This window comes from Meleagris gallopavo, chromosome 1, assembly GCF_905368555.1.
Source record: "Meleagris gallopavo chromosome 1, MGAL_WU_HG_1.1, whole genome shotgun sequence".
NCBI classification, from domain to species: Eukaryota; Metazoa; Chordata; class Aves; order Galliformes; family Phasianidae; genus Meleagris; species Meleagris gallopavo.
Window position 1 is genome coordinate 15074377 of NC_139404.1, and position 15698 is coordinate 15090074.

At 35.9% G+C, this 15698-nt stretch overlaps 1 protein-coding gene across 9 annotated transcripts in view; it reads left to right on the forward strand.

Moving 5' to 3' along the window:
- The window catches only part of KIF21A (kinesin family member 21A), an 83467-nt gene that overhangs the window by 39147 nt on the left and 28622 nt on the right, over positions 1-15698 (forward strand). For 7 of the 9 annotated variants that reach the window (XM_085217499.1, XM_085217520.1, XM_085217545.1 and 4 more), the window contains exons 8-19: positions 2279-2474; positions 3225-3414; positions 4096-4159; positions 4745-4942; positions 8414-8452; positions 10773-10860; positions 11043-11160; positions 12429-12617; positions 13484-13683; positions 14089-14196; positions 14718-14786; positions 14897-15102. In XM_085217499.1, coding sequence (XP_085073625.1) covers positions 2279-2474; positions 3225-3414; positions 4096-4159; positions 4745-4942; positions 8414-8452; positions 10773-10860; positions 11043-11160; positions 12429-12617; positions 13484-13683; positions 14089-14196; positions 14718-14786; positions 14897-15102 — 1665 coding nt within the window. The remainder of the gene's footprint in view (positions 1-2278; positions 2475-3224; positions 3415-4095; positions 4160-4744; positions 4943-8413; positions 8453-10772; positions 10861-11042; positions 11161-12428; positions 12618-13483; positions 13684-14088; positions 14197-14717; positions 14787-14896; positions 15103-15698) is intronic. The other 2 variants (XM_085217528.1, XM_085217517.1) reach the window with 2 other exon arrangements.

Below are 15698 nucleotides of genomic sequence, written 5' to 3' on the forward strand. Positions count from 1 at the left end.
ACATATCTCTAGGCCATTCCTAGAAATAACTATTTACAAAAAAGAATTTCTTGACTGATTATATACCAAATACAGTAGTTAATGGTCATTTTTGAAACTTCACTTTATCTAAAATGATACCTTGACTCAAAACATTTTCCTGTTTTGTAGCTCAACTGCTCCCTCTCCTGTGCTTCAGGAGAAATCACAGTTTACTATAAAAGCTCAGCAAATGCTGTCCCAGAGCATTTACAAGAATATTAAGAAATATTATTTCTGTCAGTTCCTGACTGATCTTAAATTTTTTCTCTACTCCCACTCTTCCAACCTCATTTTGATTATTTAGCTAATATAAATAAGAGAGGTCAAATTAGCAGTTTGCTCTTAAGGAGATGTTATAAACTGTAACACAATTTAAATAATTTCATATCCATGCTTTAGCAAACAGAAACGGTGGGAGAGCTTAATTTTAATAAATATGCAATTTTTCCTCTGGGAAATCAGATTAGATTAATAGAAATCTGTTCCATTGCTTTCCAAATTCCACTGTAGCTATTACAATGCACATTATCTTTTCTCTTTGCAAGTATTTACTGGAAGTGACTCAGGTTACTTTGCAGTGGATCCTGAGCTAGTGATGATTAAAGCATTGTATCAGTCTACTATTCTGACTGTAATCCTGATTTAATTATAATTCTGTAGTAATTGTGAAAGTGCATTTAAACAATGATTCTGACTTATTCTATTAACCTAATTCCCTTAGGTTGGAAGGAGGCATTCCAAAGAAATGTTAAAATTAAAAGTGTAGAACAGTGTTTAAAAATGAGTCTCCTATAAAATACAGATAGGGAAGTAGAGTTCTGGTTAATCAGTTTTCAAGACAGCTAGCAGAACCAGTTGTCTGAGGCTTGAAAAAGTAATCACATTCTAAATTCATGGCACAACAGTCTTAATCTTGTACATTCTTCACAACTAAACTGAACCTCAGCAGTCTGTGGAGCTGACACAATGATGTACTGGAGGTCTGAGGAAGACTTGCTGAAATTCATTCTATACTGAGTCTTTCCCATATCTGCAGGCTAGCTACTCTTTCCAGTTTAGTTTCCAATGGTGAATATAATTGCTTGGCTTGGAAGGATTGCAAGCAGTAATTTGTTTGTCTCAGCTGAAATTACAGGAGATGAAGATCAGAATCCAGTTTGTCTAATGCAGTCTGTGCACACCTAACACAACAGCTACGCTTTCATATACTACAAAGGAAAGCGTGTTCCTCTAGAGCCTGATAGGGACAATTCAGTCTGCCCAAATATAGGTGTTTCCCGTCTGCAGAGAATTTAGGGCATGTTGACACCCTTGGGTTGTGATCTATAGCTGGAATTCTTTTTTTGACCCCTCTGGATTGTTCTCTTCTGTTGTGAAATGAGCATGAGCTCCAGGGATCAAGGGTAGGGTGGGATCTTGTTCCTCCTCTTCACAATTGATTAACTAAAACATTTAGTTGGTAAGAAGGTTTTTGCTTGTTTTCTGTTTTTGTCGCCCTGGCTCTTGCTGCTCTGTCTGCTCTGTCTCTTACTTGAAGTATGCCGTATGTACTCACCCTGTGTATCCCACAGTGGGATGACTAGAGGGTGTTGAAGGAGCCCAGAAGCAGTGTTGGGAATAGAACTCAGCTCCTGCTGCTTTTTGTGGAAGAGCTCTAAGTAAAGATGTTGTGAAAAGTGAAAAAAATACACTTATTGCCAGAGGTAATAAGGATAAGTTCTATATTTTGGTCTTCTGATAGAGTACAAGAGATAATTTAATGCAGGAGAATCAGGATCTCAGTAAAACAGTAGGTGGGCAATAGGTACCTTAGGCTGTTCTGGGCACATATGGGCATCTAGAGGTGCACATTCAGATTAAGTAGGTTGGCACCTTGTAAATTAATGAGTCCTGACAACTACGTGATCCAAATCACTATTCGAAGTTCAGGTTGGCTTTAAGAATTTAAATCTCAATTTGTATTAAATTACAAATTACATAAGTATTAGGAAAACATTTCTAGGAGCATCCGTTAATTGCTCTTATAGTTTAACGCATAAGGATCTAACATCTCCTATGCTATACTAGAGTGATTCATGATGTAACAGTTCTGGAACTTTGTGGTTGACAGTGTTCTTACAGTACTTTGAGTTAGTCTAGAATCTTTACTCAAATGTTATGAAGTCTCTTCTCTTGTTTCACCTTGTACTTGAAGACCTGTTAGCCTGTCTGTCCTGATTTTGTTCTTGATTTGTAAACCTATGTTTGTAACTTGCAGTCAAACACTCATGATAGCGTGTGTGAGCCCTTCAGATCGAGACTTCATGGAAACCTTGAACACGTTGAAGTACGCGAATCGTGCACGAAACATCAAGAACAAGGTGATGGTTAATCAGGATAGGGCTAGTCAGCAAATAAATGCTTTGCGCAATGAGATTACACGGCTACAGATGGAACTTATGGAATACAAAACAGTAAGTGTATTGTTTTAGGATTTCTTCTGCTTTAAAATGATTATAATTTCACAGCTTGTTTTTTCTTGGCTAGTTCTGCTTTACAAGCAAAAAAAAAAAAAAAAAAGAAAAAGAAAAAAATTGAATAATAACACTAATCTGTAAAACACTTCCAGTTATTACCAGATATCCTCATGGTCAGCGATGAGAAACAGTCACTTCTAAAGTGAAAAATGATCACAGTTTAGATTGTTCACATGTTTACTCATGTACCAATTATTGTATGTTGCTTTTAAATACTTACTCGAGAACTAAAACTATTATGCTTTAAAAATGGTTTTTCAGTTATACAGGTCAGATATTCATAACACACAATGCCTATTTCTTACTGAAATTTTAGTCAAAGCATACTGTTTTCAGCAATAAGTGTGGCTACCATTGTTATCTCCCTTTGTTGTTCTTGAAGTATCCTGATTTAATAAAGAATGGTCTGCTCATTTCTAAATCTCTCCAAGAAGTTCTATTTCAGGCTAATGTGGAACTGTGCAGGGAGGACCAAAATGCTAGGATCAGTATCTTGCAGATATCAGTGCTTTGGCAACTTTCTGTACTGTTTTGAAATCTTTGAAAGAATCATCTTTTGCATCTAAGTGGAATGTTAAGCAATCTGTGGATTATCCTTTAAAATAGATAGATTTTAAAAATAATATTAAAAATGCTTTTCTACGCATAATTTTTTATTACTAGTAATCACTTATGTTTTTACTTAAGGGTAAAAGGATTATAGATGAAGAAGGCGTTGAAAGCATCAATGACATGTTTCATGAAAATGCTATGCTGCAAACAGAAAACAATAATCTGCGTGTTAGAATTAAAGCCATGCAAGAGACTATTGATGCACTGAGAGCCAGAGTAACGCAGCTTGTGAGTGATCAGGCCAACCAAGTTCTAGCCAGAGCAGGTATGCTGTGGGTGCGTTGTGCTTACTTGTGTGTAAACTGCTTAATGAGTACATGAGTTCATATCAGTTCATGTTCTTGCTTCACGGATCCCTTGGAAGACATATGTTTTGTAAAAGGTAATGCAGGACTTGCTTTGGCAGTAAAAGGCACCCGTATAGCTCTCACCTCTATTTCCAGAGACTTCTGTTAATAGAAGTAGGTTGGGATTCTGTACCATTTGTTTAGGATTATCAGCAACATGAAATTTGAAATAATCCCTTTGGATAGGAATTACTTGTATGCTTAGTTACCCAATGTTAAATATTTAAGTACATGTGTGAGGACGCAGAGATGGGCGACTGTTTGCTTTTCACTTCATAAAACAATCAACTGATAGAAATACTACAAATATGTTGTTGTTCTTGTGCATTTTTTTGGGATCTTTTTGATTTATGATACATCCATTATTGAAAGTTACTAATGTAGGTGGAGTTGAACACAGAATAGAAGAAGTTACTTACAATAGTCCTGATCAAGGACACAAGAAGGAACCAAGCTCCTAATACAGCTTAAAAAAGAAATACATTTCGTGAATCAGATAAGATCTAAACGTGTAGCCCATCTGATTATTTCTCTGCTGGTATGTTGTGCCTAGTATCTGTATGAAAATATTAAGTGTTACCATTCCCCTCTCTCTTCAGGAGAAGGAAATGAAGAAATTAGCAACATGATTCATAATTATATCAAGGAAATTGAAGATCTCAGGTATTTATGTAATATGTCTTTTGAATCATTTTCATTTAAAACAAATACTGGTAACGTTAGCAGCTGAATACTTCACTTGACTGATTGTTGTGCAAAATTTGACACTGTTGTTTTGTGGTAACTTCATAACCTGATATAAATTATAGCACTGAGAAATGACTCTTAAAAATGTTCAAGATGATTAATATCCTAGACACTTGCATTTCTTTCTTGGAACTACGTCACTGCAAAAAAAAAAAAAAAATATATATATATATATATATATATATGTATATGGCTTTCCCACTTAGTATTAATTCTATATTATACAGTAGCTCTTGTGTAATGAACATACGTATCTATATACACTGTATGTATCTGTTAACATAGTGTGTCTCTATGTATTTGTAGATGTTCAGTAATTGTTCATTTAGAATTTACTTTGATTAAATGTGTACAGTTTCCGTAGCCACCATATAAAGTCATATGACCAGGAGATTTACCATGCTTGTTTTTTTATCTTGTATTGTAGTTTCTTCTAAAACTGAAGATAATGCATTACAATTGCAGATACTGAAGAGGTGTATTTGCTTTTTTTTTTTTAAGGGCAAAATTATTAGAAAGTGAAGCAGTTAATGAAAATCTTCGACGCAACTTGTCAAGAGCTTCAACAAGATCCACATACTTTGGTGGACCATCTGCATTTTCTATGCTTTCTTCAGAAAAAGAGACACTGGAAATTCTAGATATAGCCAAGAAAGATCTAGAAAAGCTGAAAAAAAAAGAAAGAAAAAAGAAAAAAAGGTTGTGTATAAATAATAGTTTTATTTCTTTGTATTAGTAAGGAAGTGTATGTTTTATTTTTAGTTTTTAAACTTTGACAATTCAGAATACATCTTTTGTTGCTGTTGGGGTTTGGTTCCTTAACTAGTGTTTCCACAAACCCTTTTACACATCAAATGAACAGCTGTTTTTCTTTTGAATCTTTTCTTCCGAAGGAATATATGTTATTTACAGAATGAATGTTTCTGATATAACAATTCTTTTTCTTATGTCATAGTTATGCATAACCGTAAAAGCACAGGTGCTCTCCCTAACTTTAAAGCATTTGAAATTCAAAAAGAATTTTCAAGAACAAAAATTACGTTTTTTTTCCTTCCATGTGTCAAAGAAAAGATATTCTTAATAGCTGGGAATTCTTTAGTAGCTCCTGCAATGGCTTCTTTTGCTTTCTCTACCTTCTGCTTTTATTAATGTTTTTAATTTGAGGTTTCCTACTTTTCTGCAACGTCATGCTTAGCTGTTTTTTGTTGTCCAATTTCTCATCTACTAAAATGCTCATAGACATTGATATAAATGCCTGTTTAGATAGCAGTTAGTACAGCAAGAATGTGTGCGCTCCAAGACTTTGATTCTATTACAGGTCTTTCCTTTTTCCTTGCAATTCTCAGTGCTTCTCGTCTATTCACTACACGACAACAGTAAATTTAACAAACCTGAAATGCAGTAGAAATATAAGGTAGCTTTGTGTTAGTGAGATGTGCAGCTTGGAATCTTACCCATAAATCCATACATTATACAGATGACTGATACTTGTGGAAAACACTCCTTTTAATGATAACTAAATTCTTTGTTGCATCTCATTTTTTTTCAGGACACTCTTTCATGGGTATTTAAGTTGATTTTGTGTGTTACATTTGTAGAAATTTGAAGAGAGGGTGGAAGTATTAAATGAAAGCAGCAGAATCTTCTGGCCTCACTTCAGACAAACACTTCAGTGTTTTTTAACATATTAGGAGGAAGCTTTTCACACAAGGTGGTGAAGCACTGGAACAGGTTGCCCAAGGAGGTTGTGGATGCCCCATCCCTGGAGGCATTCAAGGCAAGGCTGGATGTGGCTCTGGGCAGCCTGGTCTGGTGCTTGGCGATCCTGCACACAGCAGGGGGATTGAAACTAGATGATCACTGTGGTCCTTTTCAACCCAGGCCATTCTATGGTTCTATGAAGAAGATTTGCTTTTGTATGTTTTTAAAATTTTTAAATTAAGCATGTGTTAAATACATGCTTAGAGCCCCAGTTGTTCAGTTAGTGTCTGAGTATTTGGTGATTGTTGACAGGGTTGCGACCAGAAAACATAAAAGTTACTACATATATTGAGTAATAGATCTTACTGTAGTAGATGTTTACTTCTAAAAGAAATACCAGAAAAAAAAAAGAAAAAAAAAAAAGGCACCAAAAAAAGCTCCCCAAAAGCAGAACAAAACAAAAACATTTGGAAGTTTTCTACAGCAGTAAATAAAGGAGGTAGGTGCTAATTTTGGTCTTTTTCTAAAGATGTGCCTATGAGCAGTGATGCTTACACCAGGATGATAATATTGTCAGTGGGATAACCCAGTGGTCTGACCCAAGGGCGAGGACTAATTGTAATAAACTTGCATTATAGAATTGAGAACCAAAAGAGAATTCAAGTTGAAAGAGCCCTTTTGAAAGCGCAGCCTACATTTCAAAATGGGTCTTATGATCCCATTTTATAGAGTCTTTTTCCATTTTCTAGTCTTAAGTATGGTAAGGGTTGGCCCATTTGTAGTCTTCTAAATGGTTTTTATATTTGAGTTGCATGTGTCAGGAAAATAATTCCATAAATGCTAAGAATTAGAATTTGAGAGACTGCAAAATTGCAGATTGCTTCTATATAACTAATGAAATGTAAAATCTGTTTTTGGGACATATCATTGTAAGTTTTTATTCTGCCAAAATGTCAGGTGTTGGAAATGGATATACTGACGTATTGCAAAGGGACCATTTACCCTGTAGTTCGGAAGGGATTCTTTGCTCTACTTCTGTTTCCTACAGGCATTTAGCTGCTTTTACTGTACTACTCCTTTATAGGGTTGATATTATTTTAAAGTTGTCTAATTAGTGCTTTCCTATGAAAATAGGATTGGTAAAACTAGTTAGTAGCTCTGCCCTTACTGCCTTTCTTGATCTGCTCATTACCTGCATGAGGATCAGTATGATTGATTAAAGGTGCAGTTTTAAGTACATGCAACTTATATAAATTCTTCTGAAGTAGCCCAAAGACCTAAAAATTAGTTTTTGAATAAGCAGCAGGTATGTACTGCTTCATATCTGTAGCCTTTAATAAGCATGCATCATAAAGATTGTTGAAAACGGCTTACACCCCTGTAATGCTTTGACAACTGAAATACTGACATATACTTCCACAAACTGTGTGACATACTCACCAGAAGTCCCACAGCAAATCTCCCACGTCTCTTTCAGTTGTTAGTCAACCTTACACATCTTGTAACCTTTTTTGACTTTTGTCTTTTAACTTCTGTAACCTTTATTAATCTAAATTAGGAATAAAATTACATGAGGTTCGGCATGTTAGCATGTAGCTGGCACTGAAGAAAGGTAGCAGGTAGTGTCAAGTGGAAGGGCTCACACTCAAAGCTTGCTCATAATGGGAACATGAAGAATATAATTTAGGACATTCTACAGTTAAGTTATGCAGACACTTCTAAACAGCAATATTGCTCTTTGTTAAGGATGAAAAAGTACAAGTAAAAATACTAACTTTTTGTCCATCTCATTGCTTTTGATGCTTTTTTTTTTTTAATAACAAGCAATCACTGGAATGTACTTCTGAATCCCAGAAAAAAAAAAACAACAACAAAAAACTGCAATTCTCTTCTTACTTAAAAACAAATAAGATTCTAAACAAAAGAAATAATTGCAGTTCAAAAAAAGTTTGAATTCAGAATATATGATTCAGAATATTATTACTAAAAAAAAAAATAAAAATCTGATCCTTGTTCTGCGATGTTGCTGATAATATATAACAGTGGCAGCACCTATTGAATTTTTCAGTGTTTTACTTGCCAATTTTAACAGGAAAAAGTAAAGAGGGTTTCTTTGGTTTCGTTTTAGTTTTCTTTTTAGGACTAAGATTTTTGAACTCATGTTAGAAATAATTCTCAAAGTGAAATATATAACTTCTTCACGAGTATAACTTGAATTTCTAATCATTGGCAGTGACAGATTAGTTAACCTACAAATGCTGCTGCTTTGTTTTCTGTTTACTTTCCAACTGTTCAATATGTATTGCCTTTTTACTACTTGTTGTCTTTTGACAGTATTTTTTAAAATTTTGTTTTAAACTCCACGAGCTCATATATCATTTTTTTACCTTCTTATCACTTTCGCTTTTCACTGTCTGGTTTGTCCTTCATTGACTTGGCCTTCCAATACTGTACCTCGTGCTTTTGAAGGCTACAGAAACTTGAGGAAAGCAGTCAAGAAGAAAGAAGGTTGGAATATTTCCCAGGTTTTTAATTAACTGTCATTTCAATTAACTGGTTGTCATACAAGGAAAGAAGTTAGGTAGATTCTTAACCCCAAGAGTAGTTCATTTGGCTCTTCAAAATTCTGTCCTGTATTTTGGCTTTCGGCAAGTGCTTTAAAAGGAAGAAATCTCTATTGTGGAATTGAGGTTGACTTTGGGATTGCAAGCAGTTGTGGGACGGTGATGCCTTTGGGAATCGCTGTAGAATTTGGTAGTTTTCTTTCTTGCATGGCCTGGCCTGTATGAGATGGAAGGCAGGAGGAAGGTGCTGTAGCTAATATCATATAAAATGTTATAGTAGGCAATATAGCAACTTAATAATTTTAGCATATGAGTTTGGGCCTTTACACTTCAGTGAAGTCTGTTCATAGTCCCTTTAGTTTTATTTATTTATTGAAATTGCATTGCTGAAACATTGACCATTCCTTCAGTTCGATTTCGGCCATGGTAGTAGATATATTAGATAGTCACAGAGAACAGTCACATTGAAGGCTCTAAAAGAGAAATATGCTGCTGTTAAAAGCATGTGAAGGAGCTTTTGTTTATCAGCTATATACTTTGATCCAAAAACCCCATGTTGGATTCACGTAGAGTGATGATGTGAACCCACAGAGCAATAGAATACCCATTAAACAGTGTGGTTCTGCCTGGAGGAGCTGCTGGCTCTCCTTCCTCCTGCCTTCTCCCATTCATTAGGCAGAACTCAAGTTCTCTAGTGGTTTGTACTGGCTGCAGGAGAAGGGAACCTGGGAATTTTTTCTCATTTTGCATGAAGATTGCAACCAGGATCTGTTAGCACTTAGACTTGCTGTCCAACACAAACCAGAACATGTCGGCTGAGTGAGATGAGAATCTGTAGAAATGAGATTGCATGGCTCAGTGTTCCTTGTCTGGTGTTTGTTTTCTGTTCTAATGGAGGCAGGCTGCTGCCCAAGAGAAGGCAGTCTGCCCACTTCTGATCAGTTGCAACTGGGCTCTGTGCCACTGCTGGGGAGTGGGACAGGGGGAGCCATCTGATCTGTTTAAAAAGCAACAGAAAGAAAAAAAACTGCGTATACGTAGAAGCACTGTCTCTTAATTAGCACTCTTCAGAGTAGAGCTCTTTTATTTAAAGTGACTTTTAGATTTGAGTAGTTTCTCAAATCTTCTGAACGTTTTTTTGTCACTGCACTGAGTACTGGATTTATCACTTCTGTCTCTCATCTGGGCTCCTCTTGGTGTCAGTAGAGGAAGATGAATGTGCCTGATCAGTGACAGCACATAACTTGTCCCACCATTATGCAGTTGAAATTGGGTGAAGTAGAGTCCACCCTATGTGATCCCAACCATGTTTTTCATTATTAGTCCCTAATGTGTCTACTCCAGTTCTGTCACAATTTCCTTTCTATTGAGAATCGTTTCCATTTTGCATGTGTAGTTCTAGAGGGATTGATAGTTTGTCCTGGACAATTTGCAGAGTGCCATCAATTTTAAAATTTTAACATTTGCATGTGGCATCTCAGCTGTGCACTTAAAAGTTAAGAAGCCATCCTAATGGCTAATACACCAAATCAAAACTGCTGCAATTTGTATAAGCCCTCACTATGGTTACAGTCCAAGTCCTCAAGAGAGGACAGAATGTAAGAGTACTTGTCAGTTACATAAGTTTTGAATCGTACTCTGAAAAACAGAAACACAGACGTATACTAAAATATTGGGAAAGTTTCTTTTTGAAACACAATCTTGTTGCAACAATTCTGTTTTTCTGAACTATTTTTGTTATATTTGCCTATTTGGAGCATTCTCTTGATGTCTAAGTAGACAACTGATCCAAAAAACAGTTATAGTATGATATGTTAGGAAATACGCATAAACCTTAAGAGAAAACTTAGGCATGGTAGACTCTGTTATAACTTGAGGGCGTGTATCTATAATGTATATTGTACTTGCACATAATGTTCTTTCTTTGTTTAGTAAAAGCTGTTCTGGGTATGCTGCAACTTCCATGCAAAAAGAGTACAGCTGTGGTTTACAAACATATATTTTGATTGTCCCAGTCATGTGATATGGTCTAAAATAGTGTAATACTCATTAATGTTACTGGGCAAACTAAGATTAAAAGCAAAGAAGCATTATTTTTGTTTTTTGTAGGAGCTTGGAAGTTGTGTTTTACCCATGCACAACCTGTATACTTTGTCTAAACACACTTTGGTTTCATCTTTGTTTTGAATTAAAACTTACTGTTTTGGGGGATGGGAAGCACTTGCTATTTCAGTTTGTGAATATTTTGTCTATGCCTTTTCTAGTAGTGTTAAGGATGACAACACAGATAACGAGCAGGAGAAGAGAGATGAAAAAGGCACTTCGGAGAGAGCAAATAATGAATTGGAAGCAGTAAGTATTTACAAGTACTTGTGTTGATTTGTTTATTGTCTGTGTACTGATTTATATGGTTGTTGAAAGAAAATTAGGAAAGAATGAAGTGAATATTGCTGCTTCTCAGTGATTGTAGGAAGTGAACAGGGGATGGAGAAGTGTGGATACGTTTTGATGTCTTTCCACTCCACATTTTGTAGGAGGAAATTCAGGAAGTAAGTGATCATGAAGATGAAGAAGAGGAAGATGATGAGGATGAAGATGACATGGAAGTTGTTGAAAGCTCAGATGAGTCAGATTCTGACTCTGATGAAAAAGGTGATGTCACTGCAATATTTCTGCAGATTTTTTGTATGAATCCTGTGTGCCATTCTTGGCTTTTTATGTGTGTGTGTTTGTTCATTTTTCGTTTGTTTGGCAGAGAAGATAGCATGTTGTCAATGCTGTTCATAATGCTTTGTTGGTTGTATATCCAGTGAATTATTTGTGAGTTATGGTGCTAAAACATACATCTGATTGAGTGTCTCTTTGCTGGCTTTAAAATTCAACAGAAGCTATTGAGTGCTTAATAAGGCATTTCTTCTTTAGTTAAAATATATGAAGCGAAAGTACTAGGTTGTTTTTGTGACTCAGGACTAATCACCAATTGACAGCTCCCATTTGGCTAATTTGGAAGAGGGTAAAATTTAATTTTGAAATGCTGGAAGTCCATAACCTTCGTCACTTCGCAGATGTTGTGGCTATTCATGTAGAAGCATCAACATCTGGTGTACTTGTGGCATCCAAATTAGGATTGCCATGGAGAGAAAGAACATTACCAGCAATTCACTCATGAGTTGGGCCAAATAGGCAAATCAGGGCTGTTGATTCCTGCATGTTTGAGAGTCACATAAGCAATTAGCAACAATTGCAGAACCTGAAATAAATCCACATTTTAAAAATTAGTTCTGGAGCACGTAATCTTAAAAAAACAAAAAACAAAAAACCTCTGATTGAACAAAGCAATTAGTTAAGCATTTACAAATTTTGTGTGGGGATTAATTCTTTTTCTTTACTTTTCCCTCTAAATCTTCTCATTCCACCTTCGTGAATACTGAAGCTTCTCTTCTGAGGATTCTGACTTCATTTTTCCATAAGCCAGAGAAGGGAAGTTCTCCCATTGGAGTCTGCCAGTAGCTGAATTTTCCTTTTCTAACCTGCTGGGTTTCTGAATGAAAGTTATTGTGCAGCCCTGAGGTGATTGAACTCTCACAGCCTGTGAAACTTTTTATGGGGAAAGACAGATTGCTGTTGTTGAGATTTAAATGTAAAGAATTACAACAGCTGAGTAACTGTTTTCAGTGAAAGATATCTTTACTTCCTTCTTTCCCATTCCTAGAATGGAGGGTGTTTAAAGGAGAGATATGGTCAGGATTTCCAGATAGTGGTTTTGCTTGCTGCATTGTATTTTGTCTGAAGTTCTCATAGGTAAAATTACATGCCATAAAATGACCCTAACATTGCAGGAGGAATCCACAATTATGTGGTTCTCATTGTTACATTAACAGGAATCTTCATTTTTAATTATCCAAATCTTTTTATTTCAGAAAATTATCAAGCTGACTTGGCAAATATCACCTGTGAAATAGCCATTAAGCAGAAACTAATAGATGAGCTAGAGAACAGCCAGCGAAGATTGCAGACACTGAAAAAACAATATGAGGAGAAACTAATGATGCTACAACATAAGATTCGAGACACTCAACTTGAAAGAGATCAAGTTCTTCAAAACTTGGGTAAGAATTACAACATCATTTAAATTGAAATTTGTAAGATCTGCAAGTTGAGTTGTTTCTAACATCTTTGCTTCCTTTTGCAAATGTGGTAACAAATTGTGGGAAATATAAACTAGTTTTTACTCATAATGCAAGTGGATCATACTTTGTTTCTACCAGAATGGTGAGAGAGATTTTTGAGGTCCTGTGGGAGTTGCTTTTGTGTTTGCTTTCAATTTTCAAGGAGCTCTCATTTTCTTTTTAACATAGTTCTTGAGATGGTACCCGAATTAAAAGTTTTCTTTAGCTCCAACCTCCCCCCTTCCTTTCGACTGTCATGAGCTAAGAATGAGAATCAAAGCAGCCCTGTAGAAGTGTTCTACAGACCAAGCTTTTTAATATGTGGTAGTCTTAAGATGAAAAATGAACTGTGGCACAGGAAGTCATGAGCCACAAATAAGTTCAAGTTTTGGGAGAGTATAGGGGGAAGTGTTTTTATTGATTTGTTTTGACTCTTTCATACTGAAAAGATACTATATATGCTTTATGGTTGTGTACTTGATATGCTTTCACTGTTCCCTTATTCTTCCTTAGACCTTCCCTTTTCATCAGCTCAGAAGTGGATACTAGGCTTGATGGCTCTTGGGATATGGTTTGAGTAATCCTATCAGCTTGTGCACACGTGTGAACATGCATGTGTGTATCTGTCTTCAGATATTTGGATATCTGTTTTCCTGCATTGAAACAGTGCAGGTGACAGGAGCTAGATACAAATGAAAATTTTCAAGCATATTGCAAAAAATGCTAAAAGCAGAGAAAAGTCGTCTGACGTGGCAAAGCAAAAATCTCTTAAACAAAAGCAGATTAAGAATTCTCTTTTGCTCTAGGTTCTGTAGAGACATATTCAGAAGAAAAGGCAAAAAAAATCAAGTCAGAATATGAAAAGAAACTCCAAGCCATGAATAAAGAACTTCAGAGACTTCAAACAGCTCAAAAAGAACATGCACGACTGCTTAAAAATCAATCTCAATATGAAAAGCAACTGAAGAAACTGCAGCAAGAGGTGACAGAGATGAAGAAAACCAAGGTATGTTTCAGTATGTTGAAGTGTCAGGCAATGACTGTTTGTTCTCTGGAAAATGAGATCACCTGTGCATTTATTCACTGGATAACTCTGTTACACGCTGTCAGCTGCTCAAAGGACTGAAAATGGAAGATAGGAAGACTAGGCTATTCCTATGTGTGCATGAATGTCTGCGGAGTCCTTTTAGGTTTAATTAATGGAAATTAGTGCATGAAACATACAGAGCTGCTTGTGCTGCTTATTACCTGTTACTCAGCACTGAGTGAAGAAGACATTAGATGGAAGTAAATTGCTAAAAGCATGTAATGTGCTGCAAGATGGCAGTTTGGAGAAAACTCTTTATATAAATGGGGGCAGGGAATAGCACTTCAATGCAAATGGCTTTTCTAAGTGATGACTTCTTCACAGGTTCGCTTGATGAAACAAATGAAAGAAGAGCAGGAGAAAGCTAGAATGACTGAATCAAGAAGAAATAGAGAGATTGCACAGCTTAAAAAGGAGCAGCGCAAACGAGAGGTGATTTAACAGATAAAGAACTTGCATTTGGGATAAATGGCTGTCACTGACATGTGCATTAAATTGAAGGCATGTGCCCTATGTATATGCATTCATTGAGGCTGGCAGCACGTACCTGGTTATTTTTGCAAGTCAAAATACACATAATTTGATTTGACTTCTGTGATCACTCAGTTCCTAGTTTTAAGTTATAAGTGCAACAGAAAGCAAAAGACTTACTCATTATGTGTATCAATATTATTTTATCACCAAATCTTTACAAAACCATTGCTACTGCCTCACTTGCATGCAGGTGTTCTTTTTGATAGAGAGTAACTTTATTGAAACATTCATTTTCATTCTGCCCTAGAAAGACCAAGAGGGTGCTGCAACTTGTCGAGTCACTTCACAAGAGTTCTGCAAACTTAGTGTGTGAAGTTGTTGTTGTTGTTGTTGTTGTTATTTTTAATTTATGTATATGGTAGATTTCTTGTAACAGAAAATGGAGGAAATATTATGTGCTGTTTGTGTTTCTTCCACAGCACCAGCTCAAGCTTCTGGAAGCTCAGAAAAGAAATCAGGAAGTTATCTTACGTCGCAAAACTGAAGAGGTATTGCCATAAAACAGTAATGCATCTTAGACAACAGAAGATATTATATTGCTGCAACTTTGAATGTAGATTCAGGGAGAGGTAGCTGTGTCTTTGCACTCTTGTTTCAGGTCACAGCCCTTCGTCGGCAAGTCAGGCCTCTGTCTGATAAAGTGGCAGGAAAAGTGAGTCGAAAGCTGAGTCTGCCTGAACATCCTACTCAAGAACCAAGTTCTAGCTTATCAGTTGAGCACGATGGTTCAAGGACGGCAGCGCAGCAGAAGATGAGAATTCCTGTTGCAAGGGTTCAAGCATTATCTGTTACAAATGGAACAGGGTAAGGGTTAAAACTCTTAGAATTTGTTAAGAGAACTGAAAATTGCATGGACTTTATAACAGATATTCTTATGATGATACTTATTTCAATTGTTGGTATTTCTCAAACTACAGTCAGGTAATGCTCATAAAATGGATTTTTTTTATCATTATCAAATGTAATTTCAATTTTATGGGCTTAAGTGTGGAATAACATAAAACAACATTAAAGGATAAATTGCACTAAAATTTCAAAATCCAGTTAATCTATTTTTAAAGAAATATCCTTATTGGTCCAAGAGCTGTAATGTTTAAATTCAAATAAAATCTTGTTGCAAAACGTAGTTTAATATATACCGATGATTTTCCACTGCAGTTTCAAGTACGTTTCCTTGTTAAACAGGGAATGATTCTTAGCTGTCATCTTATTTCAGTTGTGCATCATGTAAGATGCCAGGGTTTGATACCTTTTTTTCTACTAGAATGTAGAGGGTTTGATACCTTTTTACTACTAGAATATAGTAGAATTTGGTGGGGGAGTGCAGGTAGGTGTCTAGTGCAGTGACAAACTGCAGGAAATTTTGCAAGGTATTTTTAAGTTATCCATTAAAAGTATTC